The 26,497-nt window shown below is 48.0% G+C and overlaps 1 protein-coding gene across 2 annotated transcripts in view; it reads right to left on the bottom strand.

Moving 5' to 3' along the window:
* Positions 1-11,820, bottom strand: part of ARID1A (AT-rich interaction domain 1A) — a 61,341-nt gene extending 49,521 nt beyond the window's left edge. Inside the window, exon 1 of one of the 2 annotated variants that reach the window (XM_074807308.1) lies at positions 10,451-11,820. In XM_074807308.1, the coding sequence (XP_074663409.1) occupies positions 10,451-11,608 (1,158 nt within the window). In that variant the 5' untranslated portion in view covers positions 11,609-11,820. Of the gene's footprint in view, positions 1-9,757; positions 9,817-10,450 lie in introns of those variants that run through there. The other variant, XM_074807309.1, reaches the window with a different exon arrangement.
* Between the last annotated feature and the right edge of the window lie 14,677 nt (positions 11,821-26,497).

Raw genomic sequence — 26,497 nt, 5'->3', positions numbered from 1 at the left:
AGATGAGACATGACTGTACCTTGACAGCAGTGACAACTCTGAACAGTTTATTGCCATTTACAGAGTGATCAGATTTAAAGCTAACCTTAATACATGTTCACCATTCAGTACAAGTATCACTGTTGCCTTGACACAGTGCACTTTCAACACACTCTGCATTCATCATTAAAGCCAGTAAATCTACACTCTGAAGCTCAGCAGCAAATTATACCACGATCTCCTGACACAATACGCCTAAGGAGTTATTTGCCTGAGCGTGCGGACACCAGATTTAGCACCTTGCTCCAGAGAAGGAGAAGGGAGGCAAGGGTTAAGGGCCAAAACACAGTTGAAAGCTGAAGAGCACTCAATTGCTCTGGGATATTTCATAGAACACTAATCACTTCATCTGATTTTAATTCCTGACACCAAATGGGCATATAGCTTTTCAAAGGAAATCTTGTCCTAGATTGCAAGGTAATCAATCACAATTAACGTGGAAACAAGCTTCTGCAACACTGTCATGCCTTGTGAACCGAACAGGAAGGCCTGAGAGGTGCTTTAGAAATATCTTTAAAATACAGGCAGGTAGGATCATTTGGGATGGGTCTGTTGGTCTCTTCTGCACATCCAAGAGTCGATAGCCAGGCATTTTGCTTCTCCTCCAGAGCATGAGCTGAGTAAGAGTGCTTTTAATGCCATTTCTATTACAAACCCTCATCAGGATTAGCACACTCACTGCCTCAAAGTCCCTTCCCCACTAACATGCCCTATTCCAGGGGAGCCACATTCTGCCCACAGGCAGCTAGAAACAACATTGCCAGCATGACGACTTTTTGTAAAACCAAAGAAAACTGTTCCAGGCATAACCCCACGTCCAGAGAGAAAGGACGATCTAGGAGTTACAGGAGTTACAGCGTTACCCTTATTTTGAGACACAGGGCTCTGAGCACCTACTGTGAAGATTTCCCATGCACCCAGCTGCAGGGTGCGGAGGCAAGGAAAGGCTTCTGAGACACGGAGAACTGCTCATACTAGCCTCGCTGGTATATCACGATAAACTGAAAGACTAGGAGATACTTTGATACTTCAATGCTTCCTCTCATAATAGTGTCCAATTATCCACATACCATTTAAAAAAAATAAATGTTCAAATCTGTTATATGCAGCAGCTGCCCCGAACCCTTTCCAGGGGATCCAAAGCACTACAATTACCACAAGCCCCCACGCAACAGTAAGCAAATGAGTTTGGGGTTTTTTTTAATAAAAAAATAAACCCCCGCCCACACAGCTACCCCAGCCTGAAGGGCAGGACTCTAGTACTCCTCAGACCACTGACACAACACGTGCAGCCACAGCACAACAAAAAGGCAGTTTCTGGAGACACGTGATCACGCTCAGTAAACTGGCCTTGAATGGGGAAGCCTTTTCCTTGATTAGCCGTGCCAGGTCCAAAGTCAGAGATATTTAATTTAAAGGAAAAAAAAAAATAATCAAGTTTTAACTAACTCCAGCACTTCTGCTGTTTCAATGTATCTTCTGCACAGATTAAGAACTTTTCTTCAAACCATTTCACAAGGAGTATGTCTGAAGGAAGACCACCTCTAGACTGGCACTGGTTTAATTATTTACATACAGTTAATGAATAACAGATTCTCCTCCTAAACTCGTACAGGGTGCATAGTCCTACAGTCATTTGGACTTTAAATCCATCATCAGACTGTTATGAAGTACGAAACTCCAAACAAGCCTACAGGAAGGATCCCATACAGAGAAGTACAAAGCGGGCCCGGTCAGCTCCGGGACCCTGGAAGAAGTTCAGGTGGCAAAGCAGGACAGTCCAATCCCTTCAACGCAATCCCCAGCGACCACAATAATCTGGAAGTAAAGGGAGACATTTTGCAATTTAACTAGCAAGTTTATCTCAAGGAAATAGGGGACAGGCAGAAAGCCACACATTCAAAAGCAGGTTACCATACACTTTTGCCTCTGTTCTCCATACCCAGAGAAACTAGGACAACAAGAGATACTCAATTAAGATGACTGGAGCTGCAATATTTTTCCTAATGTCCAGCACTAAGGTTAGCAAAGCACTGAAAGAGACTGAGACAGCTCCATCACCATCTGTCCTGTTCTCAGGTGGAGCTGACCCTGCCCTGAAGCAGGACAGCAGGCTAGATGACCTTTCAAATTCAGATCCAGACCTCTGTTCAACAAGTAAAATACAGTCACCTAGAAAGACAATGCAGGCAACAAACCAACAGCAAGAGTCTGCAGCAGCACAGACTACACCGCACGTTCTCTTCGCCGAAAAGATCAAACTCAGTGCCGCAAACCCAAACCAGAATGGCCGTTTTCAGAGCGGGTACCTCCTTCTTCTGTGCCTCGCGCTTCTCAGACCGTATTCACGCTCCTGAAACTACTGCTCTGGACACTAACAGTGATAAGACAGTACAAACCCACTGTTGACAACTTGAGCTGGCCGTGGTAGGCACGGGTCTGAGCGTATCCCCAGTCTCAGCCCTGGCCGGGGCAGAGCAGGTCTCCCACCACGGCGGCTGGAGGTGTGTAGCTGCAGCTGTAGTTGTGGCCTGAGCGCAGGTTTTAAAACATTCCTGTTCAGTTATTCACAGGCAGGGTGCCAGAACGGTGCTGACATCAGAAGGGAAATGGTAATTTTCAGGGTTTCTCTTAGTCAAACCTGAATGAAATTTCACAAGTGAGTGGAGGGGGGGAAAGTACTTGTTTAACCCAGTAATTCTCCCCAGGGGGAAATTCCAGAGTCCTCCGAACTTCAAGAATTTCTCTTTGAGCAGAGTCGCAGAATCTCTCAGGATGGAAAGTCACGGCTATCTCGGGCCACAGTCTGACGCTGGTGACCACCAAAACGCTCTCTCCTCCCGGCCACGTCCAGGATGTCACCATCACATCCCACCAAAAACCCACCAGTGTTCTTCGGTCCCCCGCGATTCACCATGCGGCCACATGCCCCCACAGAACATGGGGCAAGCCCACGGCAGGGGCGAGCAGCGGGGGTCTGCTCCACGCAGAGGGGACACTGGCTGCAGCAGGGTCCCCCAGATCTTCTCTAAACACTACTCCCCACATCTAACTTGTAGTTTCTTGGGACAGTTCGGGCATAATACTAGTTATCCAGGAGAAAGAGAAAGTTACTCAAGTTTAAAAAAAGAAAAGAAGGTGGAAAAAAGGAAATAAAGTTAGTAGCAATTGAATTTGTCCTTGAAAGAGTTTCAATTACTATCACTAACTTAAGGAAATAATGACATGCTGGTTATTGCATGAAATGCCAATAACTGTAATGGAGCAGTAGCTTTTTCAGAGTTATTTACACAAACTGATTTTTCACGGCAATTTCATAGGAATTAACACATACGCTCTCTATCTCCACTCTCTCACCCTCCCATAAAGGAATCTCTTTACTGTATTTACAGAATGAACCCACTCCCTTCTTTATTCGCTCCTACCCACTTCTGTCCCTTTTTTCTCCCCCAAAAATAAAAAGAACACGATTAGAAATTATGTTCTAGCTACAGTTATCACTTTACTCTGAACATACAAAGCAAAAAAATTATTTGCTGAGAAATTCTGAAGTAGCTTTTATTAAGTTTACCTATCACTATGTAGCATCCTTTACATTTCACTACAAAAAGTTCATGCCCACATTGTGTAAATACTTACTGAGCTGTCATTTAAACGCAGAAATACTCCAAAAAGAACACCATGGCAAACCTGGAAACGCTCTTCTTGACGTAGTCCAAAAAACCTCAAAAATGCTCAAGCGGCAGGACTGAACTGCTGAGTTTTAACACTGGGAGTGCAGGTACAGAGGAGACGGGAACCCCTCCCTCATCCATATGTTAATACATATTATCATCTGATCAAGACACTACAGGAACTGGTAAAATATGTACATGAGCTCAGTCCTGAGAGAAGCAGCTCCTCCTGTTCCAGCCCTGCTTCTTTCGTTCTACGAGCCTCCGAGGGCAGGCTTGGGTGCTGCTTCTTTAAGCACAGAACTCCATTAAAAGGGTCTTAACAATATATTCAGCTAAAACCATATACTAGGGAGGAAAAATGGTCTCACACTTACAGCAGAGGATGAGACTCAGAAGACCTATATTCCACTCTCCGCCCTGTCCCAGCCCTAGGGCCTCACCTTGGCCAGTTCCCACATCAGCATCTCAGCTGCTTCTGCTGGAAAAGTCACTGAGAGCTTAAAATTTCGCCTTCCTCCTCTACGTACCACAGCAAAACGAAAGACTGCCTGAAAACTAGTTTCTACAGAATTTCAGCCTTAAGAATGATAAGCATACACTCAATACAGCAGAGATTATATTAAATTTCTGACTGCAATTTTATAATTATGATTAAATTTCTGACTGGAATTGATTTATAAACACAGCATGGTCTTCCTGAGCCCACAGAAAGTACACATAGTCTCTCTTCAGGTGACCAACTTCTCTGCTTTTCCAGCCACTAGAACAAAAGACAAAAAGGCACCAACTCCTCTCATGTCATCTAGGAACAGGCGGACAGCAGGGACCCAGACAGAACGCGTGTCAGTTTTGGTCCAGCGTGCCAAAGAAAACTGCTTTTTTCCTCCAATCCCACCTGTCATTCACTTCTGGCTGGAGATTTATGGCTTTGGCTAACAGACATCCAGTATAGTTTTACCACTGCACATGCATAACCTCCGGCTAAATTAGAGGTTGAACTTCTTGAAATCAGCACATGACAGAAAAACTTTTGCAGGACTCTTCCTCAAAAACATTTTTTCACAGGAAAAATGTTTCCTTTATTTTTTTTCCAGCAGAACAAAAGGGGAGAGAGATTATTTTGCATCCTTGCTGATGGTTTAAGGAGCCTTCCAGAAAAAAAAGCAAGTAGCGGTACAGCAATGCTAAATACTGACAAGCTTCTCTTTCTCATTCCCCCCCCCCCCCCCCCAATTACGCTTGCCTGCCTTTGGTTTCTGCTCTGCTACTGCTGCTACTTGAGAGTTTCAAACATTCTTGGCAGGAACTGGGCAATGGCATGCTGATGAGCTTTTCCCCAGAGCAATCCATCACACAGGAGTTGCAATTCAAAAAAGAAATCAAACTGACTAGACAAAGAATTTCAAATACACAGAGTGAAAACTGGAAAGGGCATCTTTCTCCTCTAATATTTTAATTACCAAGATCACAGATTCAGATTCATAGGGTAAAAACTGGATTTCCAAGTTGGTGGTGTTCCTTTGAGAAGAGCAGGAAGAAAAATGGTGGAAAAGTCGCGTATGAGGTAACAGATAAAACAAACAGCTGCACTATTTAGCCTAATTTTAGACACTAGTTTCTCTGAAGGAAAGCTGCTGGGTTTTTTAATACGGTCTTTATGCAAGACCCTTAGTAGGGTCTCGTGTAATACTTCTGTAACGTGGTATTCATTGACCAGTGTTCTCAAATAAGACTACAGAAAAAACAAAGTAGTATGAACATACCAAGCTTATGAGAACAGTAAGACACAGCTGTATAACAGAACATTTGATTCTCATGCTTCCCCCAACCCCAGTTTCTAGTGTTATTTCAGAACAGGGAAGAGCTTCTGCCTCTTTGTTGAGCAGTCACTGCAAGAAACAGAAGTTGTAGCAGGTAAAAGGAATTAAACTGGGCAGTTTTAGGAAACCAGTAAGTATTCTAGGCAAAAAAAAAGGCCTAAAAGTCAAACATATACCTTCCAGAAATCACATTTCTGTCTTGCAACCAACAACACGATTACAAGAGAGACCATATGTAGAAACCCTCCCCTCGCCCAGATAATAAATAAGGATAGACAGAGCATTTCATTTATACTTTGTAAAAGGCAAGCAGGCAAGCCTTGCTAACCCCATTTCACACCAAGGAGAAAAATACTACAGAACAATTGTGTGGTTTGTCCCAGGTTTCCCAGTAAACTGGTGGTGATAAGGACAGGGAAAAAAAAGCTCCAGCTGAGAGTCAGAATTGAGGTTTACTGTCCTGTATCCTGCAGATATCCTGCCTGGAAACGTTGGTCACCTCGAAACGAAGCATCAAGGAGATGGTATTTCAGAAAACAAGAGATTTTAAGAGAATCAGGCAACCCCTAGTTTACTTCAGACTAGCACAGACTATTCAAAAAGGTAAGCCAGCAAAACCTTCAGTGTCTACACCAGAATTAACCAGCTCTTAAGAACAAAATTAAACTAGCACGATTTTCCTACTTCTTCTAAAACAGACAAGGCCTAAAATCACTCATTCAGAGGCAAACCCTACCCCAGAAAAAGAAGATGTACCACTCTCCTTTTTGCTGGAAAGATCTAGTGCGTACTACACCTTGCGAGCAATTCAAGGGCTCCTAACGTTACAATGCTAAGCAAGGAAAAACCCTGCGACACAAGCCAACAGGAGCCAGGTCTCAATTTCCGATTCCAAGATATCACAGCTCATTGGCAGCACAGAGCCATTTGGTGCCAATCTAGTTTAAAAAACATATTTCCAACAACATTTTTCATGCCTCGCTCGCTACTAAAGTTGAGATCTAAGTCAACAAAAAATAGCTATGGTATGGCAACAGGCCCAAAAGCATTTTTTTATTAACATACGATTTTTAAACTGCCTTCGCCGAAGTTATAATAGAGGCCTAGAGATGTCAGTGCACCTATGGAGAGGTTATCCAAGACGTCAATGTTTAATGCGATCCAAAGACATCTCCCGTTACAGGAGACATTGTTTGCTGTAGCGAAAGCGTGTGCCATGAGAAATGCCCATCTATTAAAGGCAGGGAAGTCCTTTCTCTTAAGCAGTTTCCTTCAAGTCCCAAGACACTGGGAAAGCCAACGTATTATTAAGAACTGCTGCACGCTCTGAAGGGAGGGGGGGGTGGAAACAAATACATGGTAAAGCTGGAAAAATTGAAAACTAAGATCCCTGGCCTGGCTTCTTACAAGTCATTCCCACAGAAAACCACAGATTTATCATCCCACACACTGTAAACCAGCCATTCTGATCTCTTGATCCTACTCCACATTTCCCAGCTATAAAGGTCATCAGGAAAAAAAAATGCAAAGTCCTCTGCTGCAGTCCCGACAAACACGGAGCACGCCGGCCTTCCCAGGGGCTCCCGCTCAGCACCACCTTCCCGGGACCGGCCAGCGAGCAAAGGTGTCCATGAGGGCCACAGACCACAGCCTACCTCTGTGCGAGTGACTCTACTCTCATTTTATTACAGGAAATATTCCACCCAAACAAACTTTCGCGCCAGAAATTACTTCGCCTTTCTTGATGAGCAATGCGGTGAAACTCTCCTTATGGCATCATTCATAAATCCTAAAAAGCATCAAGAATTAAAGGCGCTTCTCTTTTCTGCATCGTCCTGCTTCCTGTCCCCAAAACCTGAGGTTTACTATCCCAAGGATTCCCGAGCGGAAGAACCTCACACTCTTCCCACATCTTCTCCTCCAAGCCTGCACCAAGAGATGCTTCTCTTTCTAGTGTTTGGTCAGATGAATTACATTCTCCTCTCGCTCTCCCAGAGTTTCTCAGAAGTTAGGTTCATCAACCCACTCTGTTCATCACTGTACAAGACAAAGAAAAGACACAAAGCTTTAAATTCTCACAATCTAGGGAATTTAACAGAATACACAGGGAAAGGAGGCTGTCATTTAGGACTGGAGTATTATCATTAATCAACCATTTCTTGTGGGCAGCACAGATGACGTGGAGCCTTTTTTTGTTGTGCGAGATAACTCTGTTCTTTTCTTTTTCCATCAGAAAAAAAAAAAAAAAAGAGAACTGTCAGTTTGAGTCCAATAATCCTTGGCACAGAAAGTATTTTGAGGGGGTTGTTTGGTTTTCAGGTGGGGGGGTTGTTGGTTTACTTTTTATATAGACTATTTGTACTACCTAAAGTTCAACTAATTCTCAGAACAGCTTTCATTAATAATTCCAGTTGATGGGACTAGTTACTCAGACATTACTAATACACTGTATATCAGCAATTCTAAGTTCACTCTCCAAGACAAAATAAGCTTCTTTCACAAATTCATATCAGAATGCTGACAGAGTACACTTTTGTCAGATACGTGCTGTAGTAAAATACCTGCTTGTAAAGTTCAATCTGACACCGTATTTTAGCACACATTTTATCTAAATTGAAATTTTTCAGGATACAAAAAGTACCTTCAAGTAAACACCCTCACATCTGTGACACTTGTCCGAACGTACCGCAGGTATACGTGAACATACACCTGAGGAGCTGAAATCTTCACTGAGGATAATCGAATACTCGCTACCAGTTACCGTTGGACAGTTTGATGACCACAGCAGAGATAAGATCCACTCTCTTAGAGAGCACTAGTTCAATCTGACAGAAAAGACAATTAAGTAATTCAAGACGCTGAAGGAGACATTGCCTTCGGTAATCAAGGGAACAAAAATTAAGCAGTTTTCGGATCGACACAAGAGAAGTACTGAGCAAGAAGGGAAACTCTGGAGGCTGCATGTCACACCACGCGGTATCAAATGTCTCCGACCCAGGGCCTGAAGTTAGAGCAAAGTACCCAGAATGAAAAAGGGAAGTCTGTCAGTCCTGCACGAGGCCACGGCGGGCCTTGGAGATGCATTTCTAAACACAGAAAGCAACCTGGTTTTAATCAAGGTTTCCAGATATTAGATACCAGCACCTTTTTTCCCCTGTATCTAAAATGTCTGATGCATACGCTGTACTGCTTTCTCCTCGGCATGTTTTCTGGCCATCCATATTTCCAGCAAACAGGTAATTCTACACGTACAACAATAAACATAATTCACAGGCTCGTTCCTCCTATTTTCACTCCTCTGGAAAGCAAAGAGTTGTGACGCTATTGAGCCTGACCACGATCAGCACCTGGATGTCTGCAATAAGTCCCTTTATTTATGGGGGGGAAGGAGAAACAGCAGTGCTTCCTCAAAATAAGGCAAAATGTGCCCTAAGACATACAGCTAGAGACTCAGGCCTGTCCTATATTAAAGCTCTATTGAACGTACGTTGATAATTCACCATTTTCAGTGCTTCAGCCACAAGTTTGGTTTTGATTGTTTTGTTGTCTGGGGTTTTTTTCTCCTTCTTAAGGCTGTAACATACCTCAGAAACCCCCAACATTTTCCATCTAATAAAGAATCCAAACAGCCCCAGTTTTGAAAAGGGCCAAAATTAGCCAGGAACAAACGCATCCTCAGATCCATCAAAGAAATCATTTATACCAAAGGGAAAGTCACATAACCAAAATAAACAGCAAGCCCATTGTGCAGAGCAGCGCTGCCACTGTTCCGACAACACAGACTCTATTCCAGGCTGCATAAAACATCACAAGCAAAATAAACCCAAGGTACAAACAAAATGCCATCGCCTCCTCTTTTGTTTCAGGCACAATGCAACAAGGGCAGGCCGTCTGGGGCTCCGCTCCCGCCGATGCGGGGCTGCCACCCAACCGCCTCAAGGTCACGGCCGGTTCCGGCGAGGGGGGACGAGGAGGCAGCGAGCGAAGCGGCGGGGCTGCCGTGGGTCCGGGCTGGCAGAAAAGCCGAGTGTAAAAGTTTATGAGCTCATCAGGATTGTTGTACCATTACATCAGAGGCAATTATAAATGGCCAAGAGCAGGAGATGGGGAGCCAATCAGATCACAGATAGGATGTCAACCTAAGACCAACTGTCTCCTGGCTTTGACAGAAGGATTTTACCTCCATAATTCAAATCCCAAACCAAAGCGATCTGCACTTACTGCTCCCATCGCCGAGCTGTTTACCAGCGCTCCCAGCCACAGGCCCCGGCCCACGGCCCATCGGGCCGCCCGGCGGGGAAGATGGCCCCGACCGGCCCGGCCGAGCCGCGGCCGCCCGGGCGGCCCTCGCCGGTCCCCGCCGAGGGGTGCGGACCCCCCGGGGCGGGGGCCGGCGGGGCGGCCGAGGGGAGCCCGGCGGCGGGGCCGGGGCGGCGGCGCGGATGGCGGCGGCCGCGCTGCCGGGGCCACGCGTTGGCCCGGGCGGGCCCGCCCGCAGCCCCTGGCCCCACCGCGCCCGGCCTCGCCTGCCCCTCGCCGCCCTCCGCCGGGGGCGGCCGACCCGCTCCCCCGCCGGGAGCCCCCCGGAGCAGGCCGGGGCGGCGGGGAGGACGGCGGCCGCTCGCCGGGAGCCTCGCACAAAGGCTGGGGAGGGAGGAAGGGAAGGCGGCGAGGCAGCCATTTTAGAGCGAGCGAGCAGGCACAGACAATGGCAGCTCCCCGGCAGCGCCGGCCCGGCGGGGGGAACCCGCGGGAGAGGCGCCGTCACCCCCCCACACCCCCCCCCCGGGCCCCCCGCCGCCCCCGGCCCGGTCCCGTCCCCCCGTTCCCGTGTGTGTGTGTGTGTGTGTGTCCCCCACCGCCGCCCCCCGCCCCGGCGCGCCGCCCGCCCGCCCCACGCGGCCCCGCCGTTACCTGCTGGCTCCTGCCGAGGGACTGTCCGCCGCCGCCGCCGCCGCTGCTCCCGGGGCTCATGGGCGCGTGGTGGCTCCTCGGCGGGGCCCCGCCGGCCGCCGCGGCCCAGCCCTGGCTGTTGCCCCCGCCGTACTGCGAGACCATCTCCGCTGCGGCCGGGCCCTTGGCGGCGGCTCCCCCGTCCTGCGGCCCGCCGCTATAGTCGCCCCCGGGGTACCCCTGGTAGCCGCGGGCGGAGCTGGGGGAGGTGAGGAGCTGGTTGAGGGTGGGGGTGGCCGTGGGCTGCGGGGTGGCGCCCCCTCCTCCTGCGCCGCCGGCGGCCGAGGGCCCCATGACCCCGAAGCGCTGCTGCTGCTGGAAGGCGGCGGCGGCGGGGGACTTGGCGCCGGCGGCCGCCGGAGCGGAGCTCTGCGCGCTGCCCCGGGGGGAGCTCAGGGCGTAGGCCTGGGGGGGAGGCGGGTAGGAGCCGGCGCTGCGCCCGGCCCCGGCCGCATAGTAGGAGTTGTACTGGTGGTTGGGGAAGCCGTGCTCGGCGCCGCCGTGCGAGTTCTGGGGAGGGGGCGGCCCCGCGGGGGCTCCCGCCGGCCCCGGGTAGGACTGCTCCAGGCCCCCGCTCTGCAGCGCTGCCATGCCAGGGCTTTGTTGTCCGCCATGTTGGTGGAAGGCAGCGGCGGCGGCCGCAGCGGCGGCGGCGGCGGCAGCAGCCTGGGCGCCCCGGCCGTAGGGCTGCCCGAAGCCGTAGGCTGGCGGGGGCAAGGCGGCCGGGTGGGAAGGGGGAGGCTGCTGCGGCGGCTGCTGCTGCTGCGGCGCCCCCACCCCGTCGCTGCTGCCGCCGCCACCGGGCGGCTCCGGGAGGTTATTGTTCAGGGTGGCGGCGGCAGCGGCGGGCCTGGGGCCCGGGTTCCCGTTCGAGCTCTTCAGGTCGGACTCGGCCCCTGCGCCCCCTCCGTTGCTCTCGGCCCCGTCCTGCAGCTCCTTCCCCGTGGGGCCCTCGCTCTCCGCCTGCTTCTCGCCGCCGCCGCCGCCGCGCTCCGCCGCCGCCTCACCCCCCGCCTCCTCCGGGGGACAATCCCGCTGCTGCGCCTCCGCTTTCTTCAGCTCGGATGGAGCCGGGGCGCCCAGGCTGCTGGCGGCGGCGGGGGCGACCTGAGCAGCCATGATCCCCCCCTCCCTCCCCACCCAGCCACCCCCCCCCCGGACCGGTCCCCCCCGAGCTGCTCCCTGCCTGGCCGGCCGGCGTGAGGCCTCGCTGCTCTGCTGCTCCCCGCTCAGGCGGCGGCGGGCTCTTCAGGGCAGCGGGGGCTCATTCCCCCCCGGCCTGGTTGGCGAGGCGGGGAGGGCTCCGCTGGGCTGGGCTTCCCGGGGCCTGGCCCCGCTGTACCTCCTCGGTTGCAGCCGGCGGAGAAAGGGGAGGAGGAGGGAGTGGGGGGGAAGGAGGAGGAGGGGGGGGGTGGGGGGGGGGGTGGGGGGGACCCGGGACGGGGCTCCCGGTGCGGGAGAGGCGGGAGGGAGGGAGGGGGGACACGGCGGGCGGGCGGGCGCCGTCCCCGGAGCCGGGCCGAGCGGCGGCGGGGCCGGGCTGGGCGAGCCGAGCGGCAGCTCCCGACTCTGGTCCGCCGAGTGGGGCTCACTCCGACACGAGGCTCAGCACTGCCATTTTACCCAGCGCCGCGGCCGCCTGCCAAACCCGGAGCGGAGCGGAGCGCGGCCCGGACGGGAGCCTCCCCCCCGTCACAAAGGAGGAGCGGGCCGGCCCCGGCCGCTGGCGGCTCGGCGCGGCGGAGGCTGCCGCACGCAAAACCCGCAGCGGATCCGCGGAGCCGAGCGCGGCCGCCGAGCCCCGGCGGCGGGCCGGGAGGTTGGGGGGGGGGGGGGGGCGAGCGAGGCGCGGGGGAGCTGGCGGAGCTGGGGGCGGGGAGGGGGGGGGGGCAGCGGCCTCCTTTACCTTGCCGGGGCGCTTCCCGGGGAAACGGGGCGACGTCCTGCAGCGGGGGAACCCCGGGAGAGCGGTGGGCAGCCGCCGGCTCGGGGGTTTCGGCGGAGAGATGGGCCCGTGGGTTAACGAAGAGCCTCTTCTTTGTCCCTAGAAATTCCATTTAGAATTAGCCTTTGCAAAACTGTTAGCGGTTGTCATTTCCTCCCCGCTGGTCGTGTCCCTCTGGAAAAGGCGTTGGCGGCGCGCCAGAACTATAACTGCACACACGGACATCCAAGAAAGTCCGGTTCCCGCTCCTGCCAAAGCGAGGGCCGTGGGCACTGAACCAGGAGCTCCCTCGGGGCGGAGGGATGGGGAGAACCAAAACCACCTGAACGTGTCTAGACACAACACGTTGAGCAATGGGCCAGGATGCTCCGGCAATCGCAAAGGGTAACGCGGTGCTGAAGCTCCCCAGCTGTCAAGAGGTGAACTGGGAATTAGGCCACGCTCTTCTGCAACTGTTTCAGACCCAGATTCCCACCTCCTCCATCCCCGCGGCCTTTCCCAGAGCAGGAAAAGGGAGAAGAGAAACATACCTGGAACCCCGTCCTGGACACGGCCCGTCCTATGCCAGCAGGTTCTGGAGCTGCGTGTTTTACATCAAATGGTATGGGTCTGCAGCAGAGCACGGCAGGTACAAAAAGATGAGTTATTTGGATTATAAAAACCAAACTCTCAGAAATTAGGACGCAGTTGCCTGGTCAAAATGGCGGCCATGGTCCAGTTTAGGTCTGGGTCCCACGTACTGAATGTGGGCAGGGTCTCCTCTGGAATACAGAAATATTTGGAAAAGTGAAGTTTAAGTAAATACAACTTTAAGGAGAGAGAAAACATCAGAAAGCAATGGGTGGAGAGTCAAAAGACGCTTCTGAGGTCTGAGGCTGCCATTTTAGAACCTCAAAACAAAAAACAGGGCAGAAGTAACCCCCATTACCAGCTGCACAGTGAAAAAGGCACAGGGCTCGGCCTGAGTCTAACAACAGGACGCTCCACAAGAAATCCCATTTTAACAACACTGATGACGGTGGGGAAACTTGAGTCCAGAGCAAGAGGCAAGGCAATGCGTAGAAGGTCTGAATCACTGCCAGCGCTGTTATGGATGAATGGGAGATTTCGGTGTCTACTGCTGTCAACTCAGCCCTCACACTCATTATAAAACTTATAACATCAAATATTTATCATCTAGAATGCAGGTGGCGGAACAAAGCGGTTCATTCCAAAGCTGAAAATTTGGGAGGGGAGGCAGGACAGGGCAATAAACAGCAAAATTTTAAATGTGTTCTAGAGTAATAAACTGCCCTGCAGGCTCCCAAACAAAGCAGAGTCCATCTCAGCAAACGGTCAGTCGGTCTTTCTCCACAGCTGTAAATAAACTACTAGCAAGGAAAGGGTAATAAGCGATGCCATCGGTATTGTGATAGTACTCAGAGGCCTTGGGGAAGGTTGGAGCCCCAGTGCGGTGCTAGAATCTCAGGCGGGAGGTTCTGTGGCTTTACTGGCATGTGTGGACCACAGAGCAGCAAAACTGCCAAGATAATCTTCTTCGGGAGAGTTTGAAAACTGGGGAACATGCTAGAACAAAAAGTTGATCTACGTGCTCTCTTCAGAGGAGCCTCTGTGACTTGATCAAGCCCTGGGTTCTAGAAAGACAAAGCAGCAGAGGGAAAAACTCCTTCAACGCATCAGGCTAGACTCTCACAAGTGAGGCCCAGTGGCTTTGTTAATGTCTGTGGTGGGTTATAGTGCACCACAGCACCAAAATACGCTTCTTCAGATGTTTCATGTATGCTAAACTTCAAAAAAAAACCCCCAAACCTGGAGAGAATTCTGCCATTTAATCCCAGAAGCATCTCGAGCAACCATCTCCCCAGCTCCAAAGCTATGGTCCACTTAGGAAGCAAAGCCCTGCCATCTAACTGAGCACCACCAAAAGTTTCACGACTACAGCTCAGGAGCTTAGGTTGCAGCTTGGGTGCATCCAGATAAAGCCCCCATGCTCGCAACCTCTCTACGTGTGCCAGCCTTTTGGAATCTTCTTCAAAGAGCGCTATGGCAGACTATGAAACCTGGTGTTGATTGTAATGTGAAAAGCAGACTGGATTCCCCAGCCACCCACACAATAAGGAGACACTCACTTTACCAAATGTTTGTGAAAGCTGAAGCAGATTTTGGAATATGCCTCATCAATGAGGCCCTGGCACTTTACTAAACACTAAGGCATCCGATGAATTTCCAACTATGGGGTTTGGGAAGCGGATGACAGTACAGTTCTGAACAACATTTCCACCCCTTAGCTGAAAATCCTCCCGCCAGTCATGTCCTCCCGTGTTGTAACTACCACCTTTCCAGCTCCGCAGAACCGGATGAGACTTTTCATTGCAACGCCTCATCACTCTTTTCTCAGCCTGAGTGATCCCTGCTAAGTAGCACGCAGCAGTGCTCTCTTCCCCATCTCCCTAAGTGCTGAGCACGCTTTCCTCCACAACAGGCTCAGCCCCTGGCTCTCAGATAGGCTGGGGAACCAGCTCCGCGCTCTCACATGGCACTGCAGGCCACCACCACTAGGCTGGCTCCTCCTGAGTGGAAGTCTCCTTCATGAAGGTGGCCATGCCATTTAACCCAACACTAAGGCAGTTTAGGAAACCTGGTCTAGATTAGAGCACTAGAAACAGGAGTAGTGTCTCCCCCCCCCCCCAGGAAAAAAAAAAAAAGGCTCTGCCAACTGTGTGATGGCAAATATGGACTGAATCGTTGACATGGAAACCGGACTAAAGTCAGCTGCGCTCCCTCACGCTCACACACACACAAGTTATCATTATCCCCAGCCTTTCAACTTGCTACAAACGTGGACTGGATTATTACTTCAGGAATTGGGTAGAGTTTCTATAATAAAGTATTAACTAGCGCGACTAAGCTCGAACGAAACGAGCTGAGGAGCGATTAATATAGTTGGGTGAAGAAGGATGCTCTTCCATTTTACTGAAAGGCACAGTATGCTGAGATATGCAGACTGGACCCAAGAACAAGAGACCCATCTATTATAATTCACGGAGCACGCTGCAAAATATGGAATGGAGTAAGGAAAGGTTATCTACTGTATGCCTCAGCCTATCTGAGAGTAATTTTGCTAAAGAAAATTACATTTCCTCTAAATATGTTTATGTTTGCCCAGCCCATGCCTTCCAGTATTTTAGCCACTGTCATATCTAGGTTAAGCACTCTCGTTGCAGCTTCATAACCACTAAGATTATTTGAATTATTTGTTTGCTGCGAGTGGCTAATGTGCTGGGCATTGTGTGAGACAATGCTTATTTATCCTCTTAAAAAAAATGTCAAGATATTGTATAATCTCCCTCTCCAGCGCTGACACAATGGCACAGGGGCAGGCAGCGAGAGCTCTCGGCTGCCAGCTGAAGTGGAGTTTCAGCAGAAGGTAACTCTGTCAGATCGCTGAACGCAGCAGCACAGCTCAAAGGCAGGAGTGGATCGGACACGGGATTTTGGGGCTTCCCACCGGGCGAGCACCAAAGGTTACAAAGGGAAGGGGCCGAGCCCCCGCCTCGGCCGCCCTGCTAGAGCCTGGTGTTAACATCTGACAGGGAGCTGCAAAACTTTGGATGCATATTAAGAGAGGAAAGCGGACTCGGCCTGACTCGAGGAAATGCATTATTTTAGCAGCCCTCGCTAGGAGGAGTAAAAGGCGAAGCGGAGTTTGCGGAGAGGAAGGGACGATGAGCGCAGCGCAGCCCCCCCGCGCATCCTGCGCGACGCCCCGCGGGGGGCAGCCGGGGAGGGGAGGGGGGGGGGGGGGGGGGGGCAGCCGGGGCTGGTGCCACGCGAGTTCGCTGCCCCACGGCCGCTGCCCCACCTAAGCCACCCCCGGGGTGGTAGAAGTGGAGCAGGAGCAAGTTTTGGGGCACGTGTGTGCGGATTCGGGGCTAATCGAGGAGGGCAGCTCTGACCCGGTAATGAAAAAGAAAGGCTGGAGCTGGAATTTCGTCATTCCAGAGAAAACCGAGGGATGTTCGGGAAAGGGAAAACTCGGGGAGAAAAACAAGAATAAAGTGCAGGGAAAGAGCAAACCGCATTTATTTTACACCCCGGGCTCCCCAGCCGCCCTCAGACACCAGCTCCGGTGCTGATCACTCGGAGAAGGAAGAGTAAATCTACTTAAAAAAAAAAAAAAAAAAGGGCAAAAAAACCCCCCCACAACCCAACCCAAAACGCGGACTGGAGTCTGTAAAAACCCCTGCACTGGATCAGGAGCCAACTGTCTAATTTCCTACCGAATCCCACCAGATTTGGGACCTGTCGGGTGGGCTCGCACAGCAACCGCGTTACACTGCAAACCCCACTCGGAAGAGTTAAAAAAAAAAAAAAAAGCTTTTTAAAGCTGCGAAAAGAGAAAGACCTCAACTCTGGGCCTGGATTTTCCCACTGAAGCAAAACTATTATTCTGTTTCAAGTACTTGGGAACTGGCAATGCCGTGCGGGGAGGTGAAAGCAGCAGCAGAGAGAAAGCTGCCGGCTCCCAGCGAGCTGTCCCTCTGTGTTTCTCCCACCCTCAGCTCCTCTTTTCAGCGGAGTGTAAAAAAAATATTCACTCCCGTGAAATTCTGCCCTGCTAAAGTGTATTTTTAGAGAAGTTTGAGTTCAGGCGTCACGACTGGGGCAGGGGGGGGGTTGCTGCGGGAGAGGCAGGCGCCGAGAAAGAAGGTTTTTTCACCCTTTTCATAAAGCTCTTGCACTGCCATTTTACCGAGGCAGGCAGGGAGGGAGCGAGCGAGGGAGGGAGAGCAGAGCGACAGACAGCGCTTGCAAGGAAGTTTCTCACGGCAACTGCGGGCTGGATCTGGAACGGAGCCTTTTGTTCCCGGCAAGTTCAGCAGGAGAGAGAGTTAGGAGTCTGCTGGAAGAGAAAAACCAGCGGAGAAATAAAATGGAGGGAAGTAGGAAGAGAGGAGAGACGGATCGTGCTGAGCTGAGATTAACTGCCAGAGCAGCGAGCTGTTCTCTGCAGCACGGCATTTATTTAGAAAGTTGGTGTGGTAGCCTCAGGCAGAAATCCCTTGTTAAGTGCATGGGAATGAGCGAGAGACCCAAGGACAAGCATTGCTGTGCAGGAAGTGGAATTTTCCGAGGGGTTCACATCCTTCAGTGCTCTTTTTGCCAAGATTTTATCTCCTTGCTCGATGAAGGGTGCCTCCTAGAGACATCAGGGAAAAGGCCTTAAAGATGAGGCGTGCTCTAGGTCTGTTTAAACTAAATAATTAAAGGTAGGGGACAACATCCCTTAGAAATTACAGGGAGGTCTGAGGACCAGATGCAACTTTGGGTCCTCCCCTCCCTTTCCCTTTCTCCCCAGTGAGTGTTGAAACCCCGCGCATTATGACCAGGATCTCTGGATGGTGTAAAAAGTCAACTAAAAAGCACCCCCACCCCCCCGATTTAATGCTTATACACGTACCCAATATATCCTACAGTCACATAAACAATTGTTTCTGTCTCCCGTTGCACACTGCTAATTCTTCACTCCAAAACCACACATGCTCTTTGCATGTATACAGACCCAGAATGCCAAACGCTCTAAACTTGTCTGAATTAACCCTCAAATCGCTGACAAACAGCCATCGCTTAAAGTCACCCATGGAAGGTGGAGGTAGAACTTTAATCCCCTCGTTATTTGTGCGCTCGGTGGTGGATTCAGAAAGCAAGAGCCTGCTGATGACGAGAGCTAGCTTTTCGCACGGGTTTGGTGTTTAGTGCCGTGTCCTGGAAATACCGCTTGATTAAAAATGTTAATCACCTTCTGCGTTTTCAGCAGAGGAGGGAGAGAAGCGCCTTCGCCCTGTGGAAGGGAGTGCACGGCGTGGCTGTGACAGCAGCTCAGCGAGACACCACGTGGGAAATCCGAGTTCAGGATTTAAACGTGCTTTTCCACTCCGGCCATGAGGGACTGAGAGCCTTAGTGGGGGAAAAAAAAAAAAAAAAAAAAAAGAAATAAGCCCCTTCTCGTGGTGCTCAGAAGCGACCTCTGCGGCTGCTCGGGGAGTGATGTTCAGCCCCGAGCCGGGAGCGCAGGGCACGGTGCCGCCGGCTGCGGGGTCGGGAAAATCAAACAGTAAAAAAAAAAAAAAAAAAAAAAAAATAGGGGACCCCCGCCAGGGAAGCGCTTTTGGCCGCAAAGCGCAATTCCGCGCTGGGTAATGAGGAGGCACACCCCGGCCATCGGGCCGGGCTCTGAAGCGGCTGTTTGAACGTGTGGCTGCACACAATGTGCTCCGCAGGGTGCACAATTACGGAGTCATGTGCGCGGTCTCCAGGTGCTGGAGTCATCGAGCGCCAGATTTTCAAAGGCGCCCGGTGCCCGCCACGCTGAGCTCGCCAAAAAAAAAAAAAAAACCCCTCCCGGCCCGGCGGGGGCTGCCGGGGGGGGGTGGAGAGCCCCCGGGGAGCGGTGCCCGGGCCCGGGCTCCGCCGGTTTCACCGACCTGAGGGGCGGCTTCGCTGCGGGCGGGGCCGGGGTAGCTGGAGAGGGGACGCGGCCTCGGCAGCAGGGTCGCCAGGATTTCATCTTCGTGACTTTCTTCGGGAGTATTTAATAAAATCGCCTCGCCGTCGGGGCCCTCTGAAAGGCCTGTAAAAGTTTAATAGGGAAATGTCATAAGGCATTGCACAGGAATTTCAGTTCATCGCATTTTTTTATGGTGGCATTAACTTTTACGTATTTGTGAGTAATTAACAGCGTGGCTGTTAAAAGGAGATTTAAAGACAACCCCCTTTCTCCTTCCTCTCCTTGACTAAAATGGTGCAAACCTGGTTTCCCTCTGATGTGACACCCACCAGGACAGAGGTGAGGTGAAAAGTACAACCACCACGGTTTGTCCATGTACGCAGGAAAACATATTAAAACCTACATATTAATGAGCACGTCCATTAAAATAAATATTATTTTCCTACGGTTAGTTTTGGTTGTTCTCCCCCCCCCCCCCAACTTTGTTTTACTAAAGCAGGGAAACATATACAGAAACCTTGCCTGCAGTAGATGCTTTTTTTTTTTTTTTTTTTAAACGGAGCCCAGATGCTGGTCAGGATTAAGGTTACACCAAACACATTCTACATTGCCATTTTCCAAACAGAATGAAGCAGATGGAAAAGATGGAAGAGGATAAGGCAGGAACGGAGCACCACTGAAAACTGCCAGCCCTGCACTAACGCTGTAGAGGAGCGAGCTCGGATGCCAGGAGAGACAGAAAGAAAGAAACCAGGCGTAGCGACTCTGCCTATCGCATTCCTCACATTTAAAATAAGTATTTTTAATTAAACAGCTGTCAGAATTTGTGCTTTAAACCGTCTATTTAAAATGGGAAGAGAAAATTCAGCTGCAACTGCTCACTGTAGTCTCCTTAGGGCTCAGTCCTAGAAGAGGCAAAAGCCACTGGCCTCAGGCCATCAGAGTACTTAAGTATATGCGTAATTTTAAACATCAGCAGTCCCGGTGATTTTAAGCATATACTCCCTTAAAGTTAACCATGTACTCAGCACTTTGCAGGATCCGCCCAGAATACTCATACCAGCTCCTAGCTCAAGAAAATGAGTATCTGTACATCTGAGAAAACAAAGAAAATCTTCTTTTGAAATGGGCTAAAGATTTTTTGATTTCTAAAAGACACCGGTTCATCAGTACTGGGAACTCAGATCAAACTGGAATAAAATCTCTAGGGGAAGTTAGCTGAATCCATGCTTATTTGTAAAATACCACCATTTGGCAAAATCGTTCCGGTATTTTAGGTGAAATTCTACAATAGCTTAGTTTAACTCAGCACTGTGACTCAATCATATGATGTGCTTTGAAAATCTCCTGCAAAAATTGATTTTAAGAGATTTCGTTGATATTATATAGGCACACACACACAATACAGAGAAAGAACACACAAACTATTAAATATTCATGCTATGGGGAGAACACTTAGTAATGTCCCTTCATTTCAGATATACAAAGGCAGGCACAAATACCCGATAGAAAATTTAATAAAACAAACCAATTGCAATATTCCACACAAACAAGGTGCTGACCAGCCTTGAAACATTTGATCATGAAAGGGCCAGACAGAAATTCTACTTATCTATCTTTCAACAGTCACCCATAAATGTGTATTTCAAAATCTTAATTCTGTAATCTAACCCACATGGGGAGCTTTAGGACTTTACACGCACACAGAAGTCTGCGTGCAGGGATGTGGCTGCTTTTCTGCTCTTAAGGCCTCCATCCTGTAGTCTTGTTCAAATGTACATGCCCCAAAAGTTAAGATTCTTAACTTCACAAGTCTGTACCTCAGTGAAATTTACTTGCATTAGAAACAAAAATTGAAGCACATTCAGACCAGCTTCCCTGGAACTTTTAGAATTCAGTACTGGAACTGTGAAACAAGGTCATTTTTATCTAACAGTTATCTATGACTTTAGAGAGGCCCACAATCAAACCTTAGCAATATTACTTCTTTATAGAGGCTGATACTATCACATGCACTTTCACTAAAACAAAGGCATTGGTCAGAACTGTTCCCTTTCTCTGTAAAACAAAATCCTGAGCTCCAGACATACTGAAGAATCATGGAAAAGACACAGTTTTCAAATATTTATAAAAATATTGAGTATATCTGGCAAAATCCCCCCAAAACCCAACAAAAAACCTCCTCAGAATCCAAACATTTAATGGTTGTTGCTTCCATACCTACCTTTATAATGAGGTACCTGAGCTGAATGTGCTCAGAAAGACTCATATCCATTCTATGAACTGGTAAGGAGTGTAACTACATACGTTACAAAGCAAAGTATTTTAAAATGTTATTTTTTCCTACCTTCAGGAAACATAGTTAATGCCCCAGGTTTTTCCAATGGCATGGGTTCATGTAATCACTGAGAGCACTGCAGCCTTCCCTACGTAATCCTGACCCTCCAGATTCACTGCTACCTTCCTATTGTATTGTTTTATTCATTTTGTCTATTCTTACACTGTTTTTAAGGAGTACCTTACACAGGTGTGCAGAGTAGCCAGCACACTTCTGTTTAAGCACAGGAATTATAGCAGTAAATAATGCTGAAGCAGCACCAGGAACGTAACTTCTGAATGTCAGTGCTCAGGTTGCCATGGGCTGTGATGATCCACTGGTAGTTATCAGCAGTTACACAGGATAATGGACTCCTGGATTCAGCTATCATTGGTTAAGAAGCTTATCATTATTATTTTTTTTAAAGAACTTTGCAATACTTCAAAATTCATTACTTTTTTCTGTATCGATAGCCATGACATAGCATCTTGCTTAAAAAAATCCCAGGAAAACCCACCCCACCAACAAACAAAACCCAAACAAAACATGAAGCACTACAGTTGAGTTGTGATGCAAATGAGTGATTTTTTTCCTACCTCCTCTAGGGGTACAAAAATAATCTAAACTTGACATCCTACTTTGGGGAAAAACAAAACAAAACAAAACAAAAACCCCAAACCCAAAATCAAGCCAAAGACTTGGAAAACAATGTCCAAACAACTAGAGACTAATTAGCCTGACCTCAGTGAGATGTAAAACTTCAGTTATTTTTCCCCCAGAGGGTGAAAAGATGTAGAAGAAAACAAACAGATAAAATGTACCATAGGTTTAACAAAGGCAATCATGCCAGACAAATCTGATGTCCTTCTTTGATAAGAAAGCAGATTTTTCTCGGTAAAAGAAAACACAGTTGATCTCACCCACCTAAAATTCAGTAAAGCATTTGATCTGGTGCCACATGCAAAAATACAAGTTAAACTGGAAAATATGAAGATTCGTGCAAGAAGAGCTTTGTGGGTAAAAAATGGCTAAAAAACCCATGCTGAATTGTGTTGAAATGGGAACTTTTGGGCTAGAGGGTGCGTGCATTAAAGCTCCTCCAGCGCTGGTCTCCGAGCCGGTGCTATTTATTGCTTTTAAGTGATATGAGCACAAGGGATTGAAAAAAAGAGGTAATATAGCTAGTTACTGACAAAATCAAAAAGCATCAATACAGAAGACTGGAAAACCTTCAATGAAGAGCGGGATGAGGTTCTGGAACAGCCCAGGAATCCTGAGGAATGGACTGGTGGAATGCAGTAATACGATTAATGCAAATCACAAGGCTGTTCACACAGGAACTAACAGCCAAAATTCTTGTAAACTGGGAATTCATCACAGTTAATAGAGAAGGATGAAGACTCAGAAGCATTATTTTAGTCACAGAAATGACTAAACATCGCAAAAATGAAGATGACAAATGTGATCTAAAGACCAGGTAAGGCACATCCAGATGTTATGGCAACAGCTCTCTTGCAGAATTTTGGGTACGGTTTCTGTTCGAGAACAATAGGTGAAAACTAGAATAGGCACAGAAAAGGCTTCCTAAGATGGTTGTAAGAACAAAGAATCTATCAGGAGCAAAGACTAAAGTTTTATTTCAGCTAACTCCAACAAGAGAAAGGCTGAGATAGGATAGGGTTAGTTTGTATACACAGATTATGGTTTGAACACAGGTATTTAAACATGCGCTGGCACCTATGTAAAGGCCTGAGTATATTTAAGATGACAGCTAGGTAGATGTCTTATTATTAGAAAAATTGGATTTTAAAAAAACCTTCTAGTGGGGCTACTAGGCTGAAAGGGACTAACGGTTTTTTATGCTGGAGCTTGATGTCCGCATGGACAAAGTGAGGCCTCAGAAGCCTGGCATGAGGCAGCTAAGGGAGGCTCCGTGAGCCCAGTGTTAGGGAATTCCAAACAGAGGGGGGAACCAGTACCAGCAGCCCCCTTTGAAAGCTCACCTGCAAGCTGGTGGATAATTAATGAAGAAGATACAATTAGTTTACTGGGGCAAGTTGGAAATTTCTTTATTGTCACTGAGGAACATTCAGATACAATGGAGAACTTTGATAGCTTTGCCATTAATTTCCCCGCTTTGCATCAGTGCAGCGAGAGGAAAATCTCTTTGCAGTATCGTGAAGATACATTTATGGTGGTTAAAAAGTATTAAGATACTATAGTGAAAAGCATCATGAAAATCCATTACAATTAGTAATTCTGTATTTTCTGCAGCACTTGAATTATATGCAATAAATAAAATATGTAAGCAAACATCAAATAACAAGGATAAAAGGAAAAATCTGAAAAAAAAACCTCATTGAATGAGACAGGGTTTGAGAAGGCAGGTTATATGATTTGATTTATAATTAGAGGCTGCATCACAGTGTGAGGAACTGGATTAAGAGGGGCAAAAGTGTAAGAACCATACACAGGAAAACTAAACACACTGCTCAGTTCCCTGTTAAATTCATCCGGGTCACAAGAGCGTAAAGAAGCATGAAATACAGAGAGTGAATAATACGTAGGCTGACCCGGCCCTGGAGCACGCACAAGCTCAGCAAATTCTCTGTGTCAGACAGTGCTTGGAGAACTAAGCAGTGATCCTTGCTGGAGTCAAGCCTGCACACACTGTCACCCCAGCAGTGCACTGGTCCTCTAGTTCTGCAGAGAACTGCTGAAAGAACGAGGTTTTCTAAGGGTAAAGCTTTCCAAAAAGCCCAAGTATTGCACCTCCCCAGAAGACCACAAAAGGCCCACGCTGCATTTCTTTTGTTTCCATCATAAATAACATCACTGGGAATATGTATCACCTATTTCTTTCCATCTAAGGTCTCTTAATCTCTCCAGACAAAACATACCTGCTTTAGCAATACTTTTCGTTAGCAAACAAACCAGGGCTGCCCTTCTTGGGATCTTCTATTCTTAACTGTTTGAGCACTGGAGATGTTTTTCATGATTTCAAACGCACGGTGTTCCGTGCTGCCAAAGACTCCTTCCTTGTATATGCCACCTCTTCGTGTTTCTAGAAACAACAAGAGGCAGAGGCCTGGAGCTGAAAAGCATCTTCAGTTTTTCAGTTTTGGGGTTTTTTTTCCTTTTTCTTTTTTTTTTTTTTTGTTTTTCAGTATTCTGACCAGATAACGGCACGAAAGCCCAAGAGGACACCTCACATCCATAAATTGCGTCTTCATGTCAATGTTTTGGACAAAACCAGGATCCCATAGCTTTTCTGTTGTTCTTTTCTTCTTTCTTCCAATGCCTTTCAGATTTAACTTTGGTTCATCTCAACTCTAGCAACTATGTTTATTATTTTTTCAAAGGGACATTAACAAAGTTATTCTGCCTCTCTTGTGAGCAGCAGGAGAGTGAAAAAGTTTAGCAAGAAAATGATAATCTAAGAGTCATGTTCTATAACTATGTTCTTTTCCATTTGCATGCAAACATTCCTATTCCAGCTCATATTAGAACTTTTATGAAATTAACACTTTCTGAGTAATAATGACAAAACATATTCTAATTTCCATCCAATATTGAAAATTAACATTATCTCACAATTCCTCTTCCATTGGCAGGCTGACCCACTTGGAGTTCACAAGAATAGTGCATTTGAAAAGCCTCCTCAGATCTTTTTCTTCCCCTTGTTTTCAGGCATGACATTTTCAGTAGTTTTTTTGTTGCCAAGGATCAAGACACGAGCATGCAAGGAGGGGAGTAACTGGCTGGGCAGCAGTACTGCACTGAGGAAGCCAGTGGTTATAATGGATCACAAACTGAATTTGAGTCAACACAATAAAGATAATACATCACAGAAATATTTAATAAGGCTGTTTTATGTAGGACACCCATGACAATTATCTTGCTCAACTCAGTGTTGGTGAAATCTCAGCTGGAATATTGTATCCATTTTCAGGTACCACATAAAAAATAGAACCAGATATAAGCCAACTGGAAAGAACACAAAGAGAGCAACAAGAATGCTGGGAGGCTGAGGAAATCTAACCCCCAAGAACAAATTGAAATACTGGTTTTGCTTTATCAAAAAAAAAAAAAAAAAAAGAAAAGAAAAGAAAAAGGAGAGAGCTCATGCGAGAATTGAGAGGGGACAAAATACCAGTAGTCTATTTTGTTACAGTAAAGGTCAGCAATCAAATGTTCATGTCCGCTGAAAGTAGAATAGGTAATAGACTTCATTCACAGTAAGATGTGGTAAAGTAACAGAAGTGACGTTTAAAGAATGAAAACACTAGTATGGGAAGTTGGAGAATGCCCTGCATTTCAGATTTTTTTTAAGGACAGGGTACACAAACATCTGTATGGGATACAGATAAGCGTCTCTCTCGTCTCAGAGTCAGGAGGGATCTAAGGACCTCCTCCCCGACAGCTTTATTTCTTATTACAGCAAATGGAGTGTGAAAAATACTGGTGAGAAAGGAATTTTACAATTAGAAAAGTGGACTTGTAGATGAGGAACACACCACTCTGGGCCGCTGTCTCAGGCGACCATTTCAGTAAGTTGTCTGGAGGACTTTCTTCCGACTGCCAGCTCCAGAAGAGATGAAGGAACGCGTTAAGTGCATCACGTGCAAATACATATCCACTCTGAGTTTACGAGGCATTTCAGATTAAGTGTTTCTTGTTTTATTAATCTTATTTTGCTAAGCCTAACTACTTTGATACACTTTTGTTGAAGATCTTCACCGAGCTCCACCTCAGCCCACAGTAGCATGACATCACTTACAGTAATTGTTAGTAATGTCAAACACAGTTTCTTTGATTAATTTGCTCTGTCACCTCTTGTTTATAAAATCATAACGCAGTTTTTCCTTATAAAATGGCTATTTTGCAGAGGCTTTTTCACTGGATACCTGTAACATTGAACATTGCTGTTCCTTGCTTCTACCCACCCTTCAGTATCTTTCCCTGCCTCTTACAGATGTTGTATGAATCAGGGCAAGCTCAAGTTACTAATGAGTTTGTTCTGAAGAAGTTTTGTAATACCATTCTACATCCAGTCAATGGTAAATCACCGACGTTGATGAGCAAGGCCCTGTACAACCATTAAGAAGTTGTTCTCTGTGCTCATAAATTCTTTCTCCTGGCTTGACAGACCATGTTTATTCCTTGAACCCCCCTAACCCTTATTTGATTCACGGACTGTACCTGGGAAAAACTCTTAAATAATTTCTTTATGCGTTG

This window comes from Strix aluco, chromosome 26 (genome assembly GCF_031877795.1).
Source record: "Strix aluco isolate bStrAlu1 chromosome 26, bStrAlu1.hap1, whole genome shotgun sequence".
In the NCBI taxonomy this organism is placed as follows: domain Eukaryota; kingdom Metazoa; phylum Chordata; class Aves; order Strigiformes; family Strigidae; genus Strix; species Strix aluco.
Note: the sequence above shows the minus strand (reverse complement) of the source record. Positions and strands in the feature narration are given on the sequence as shown.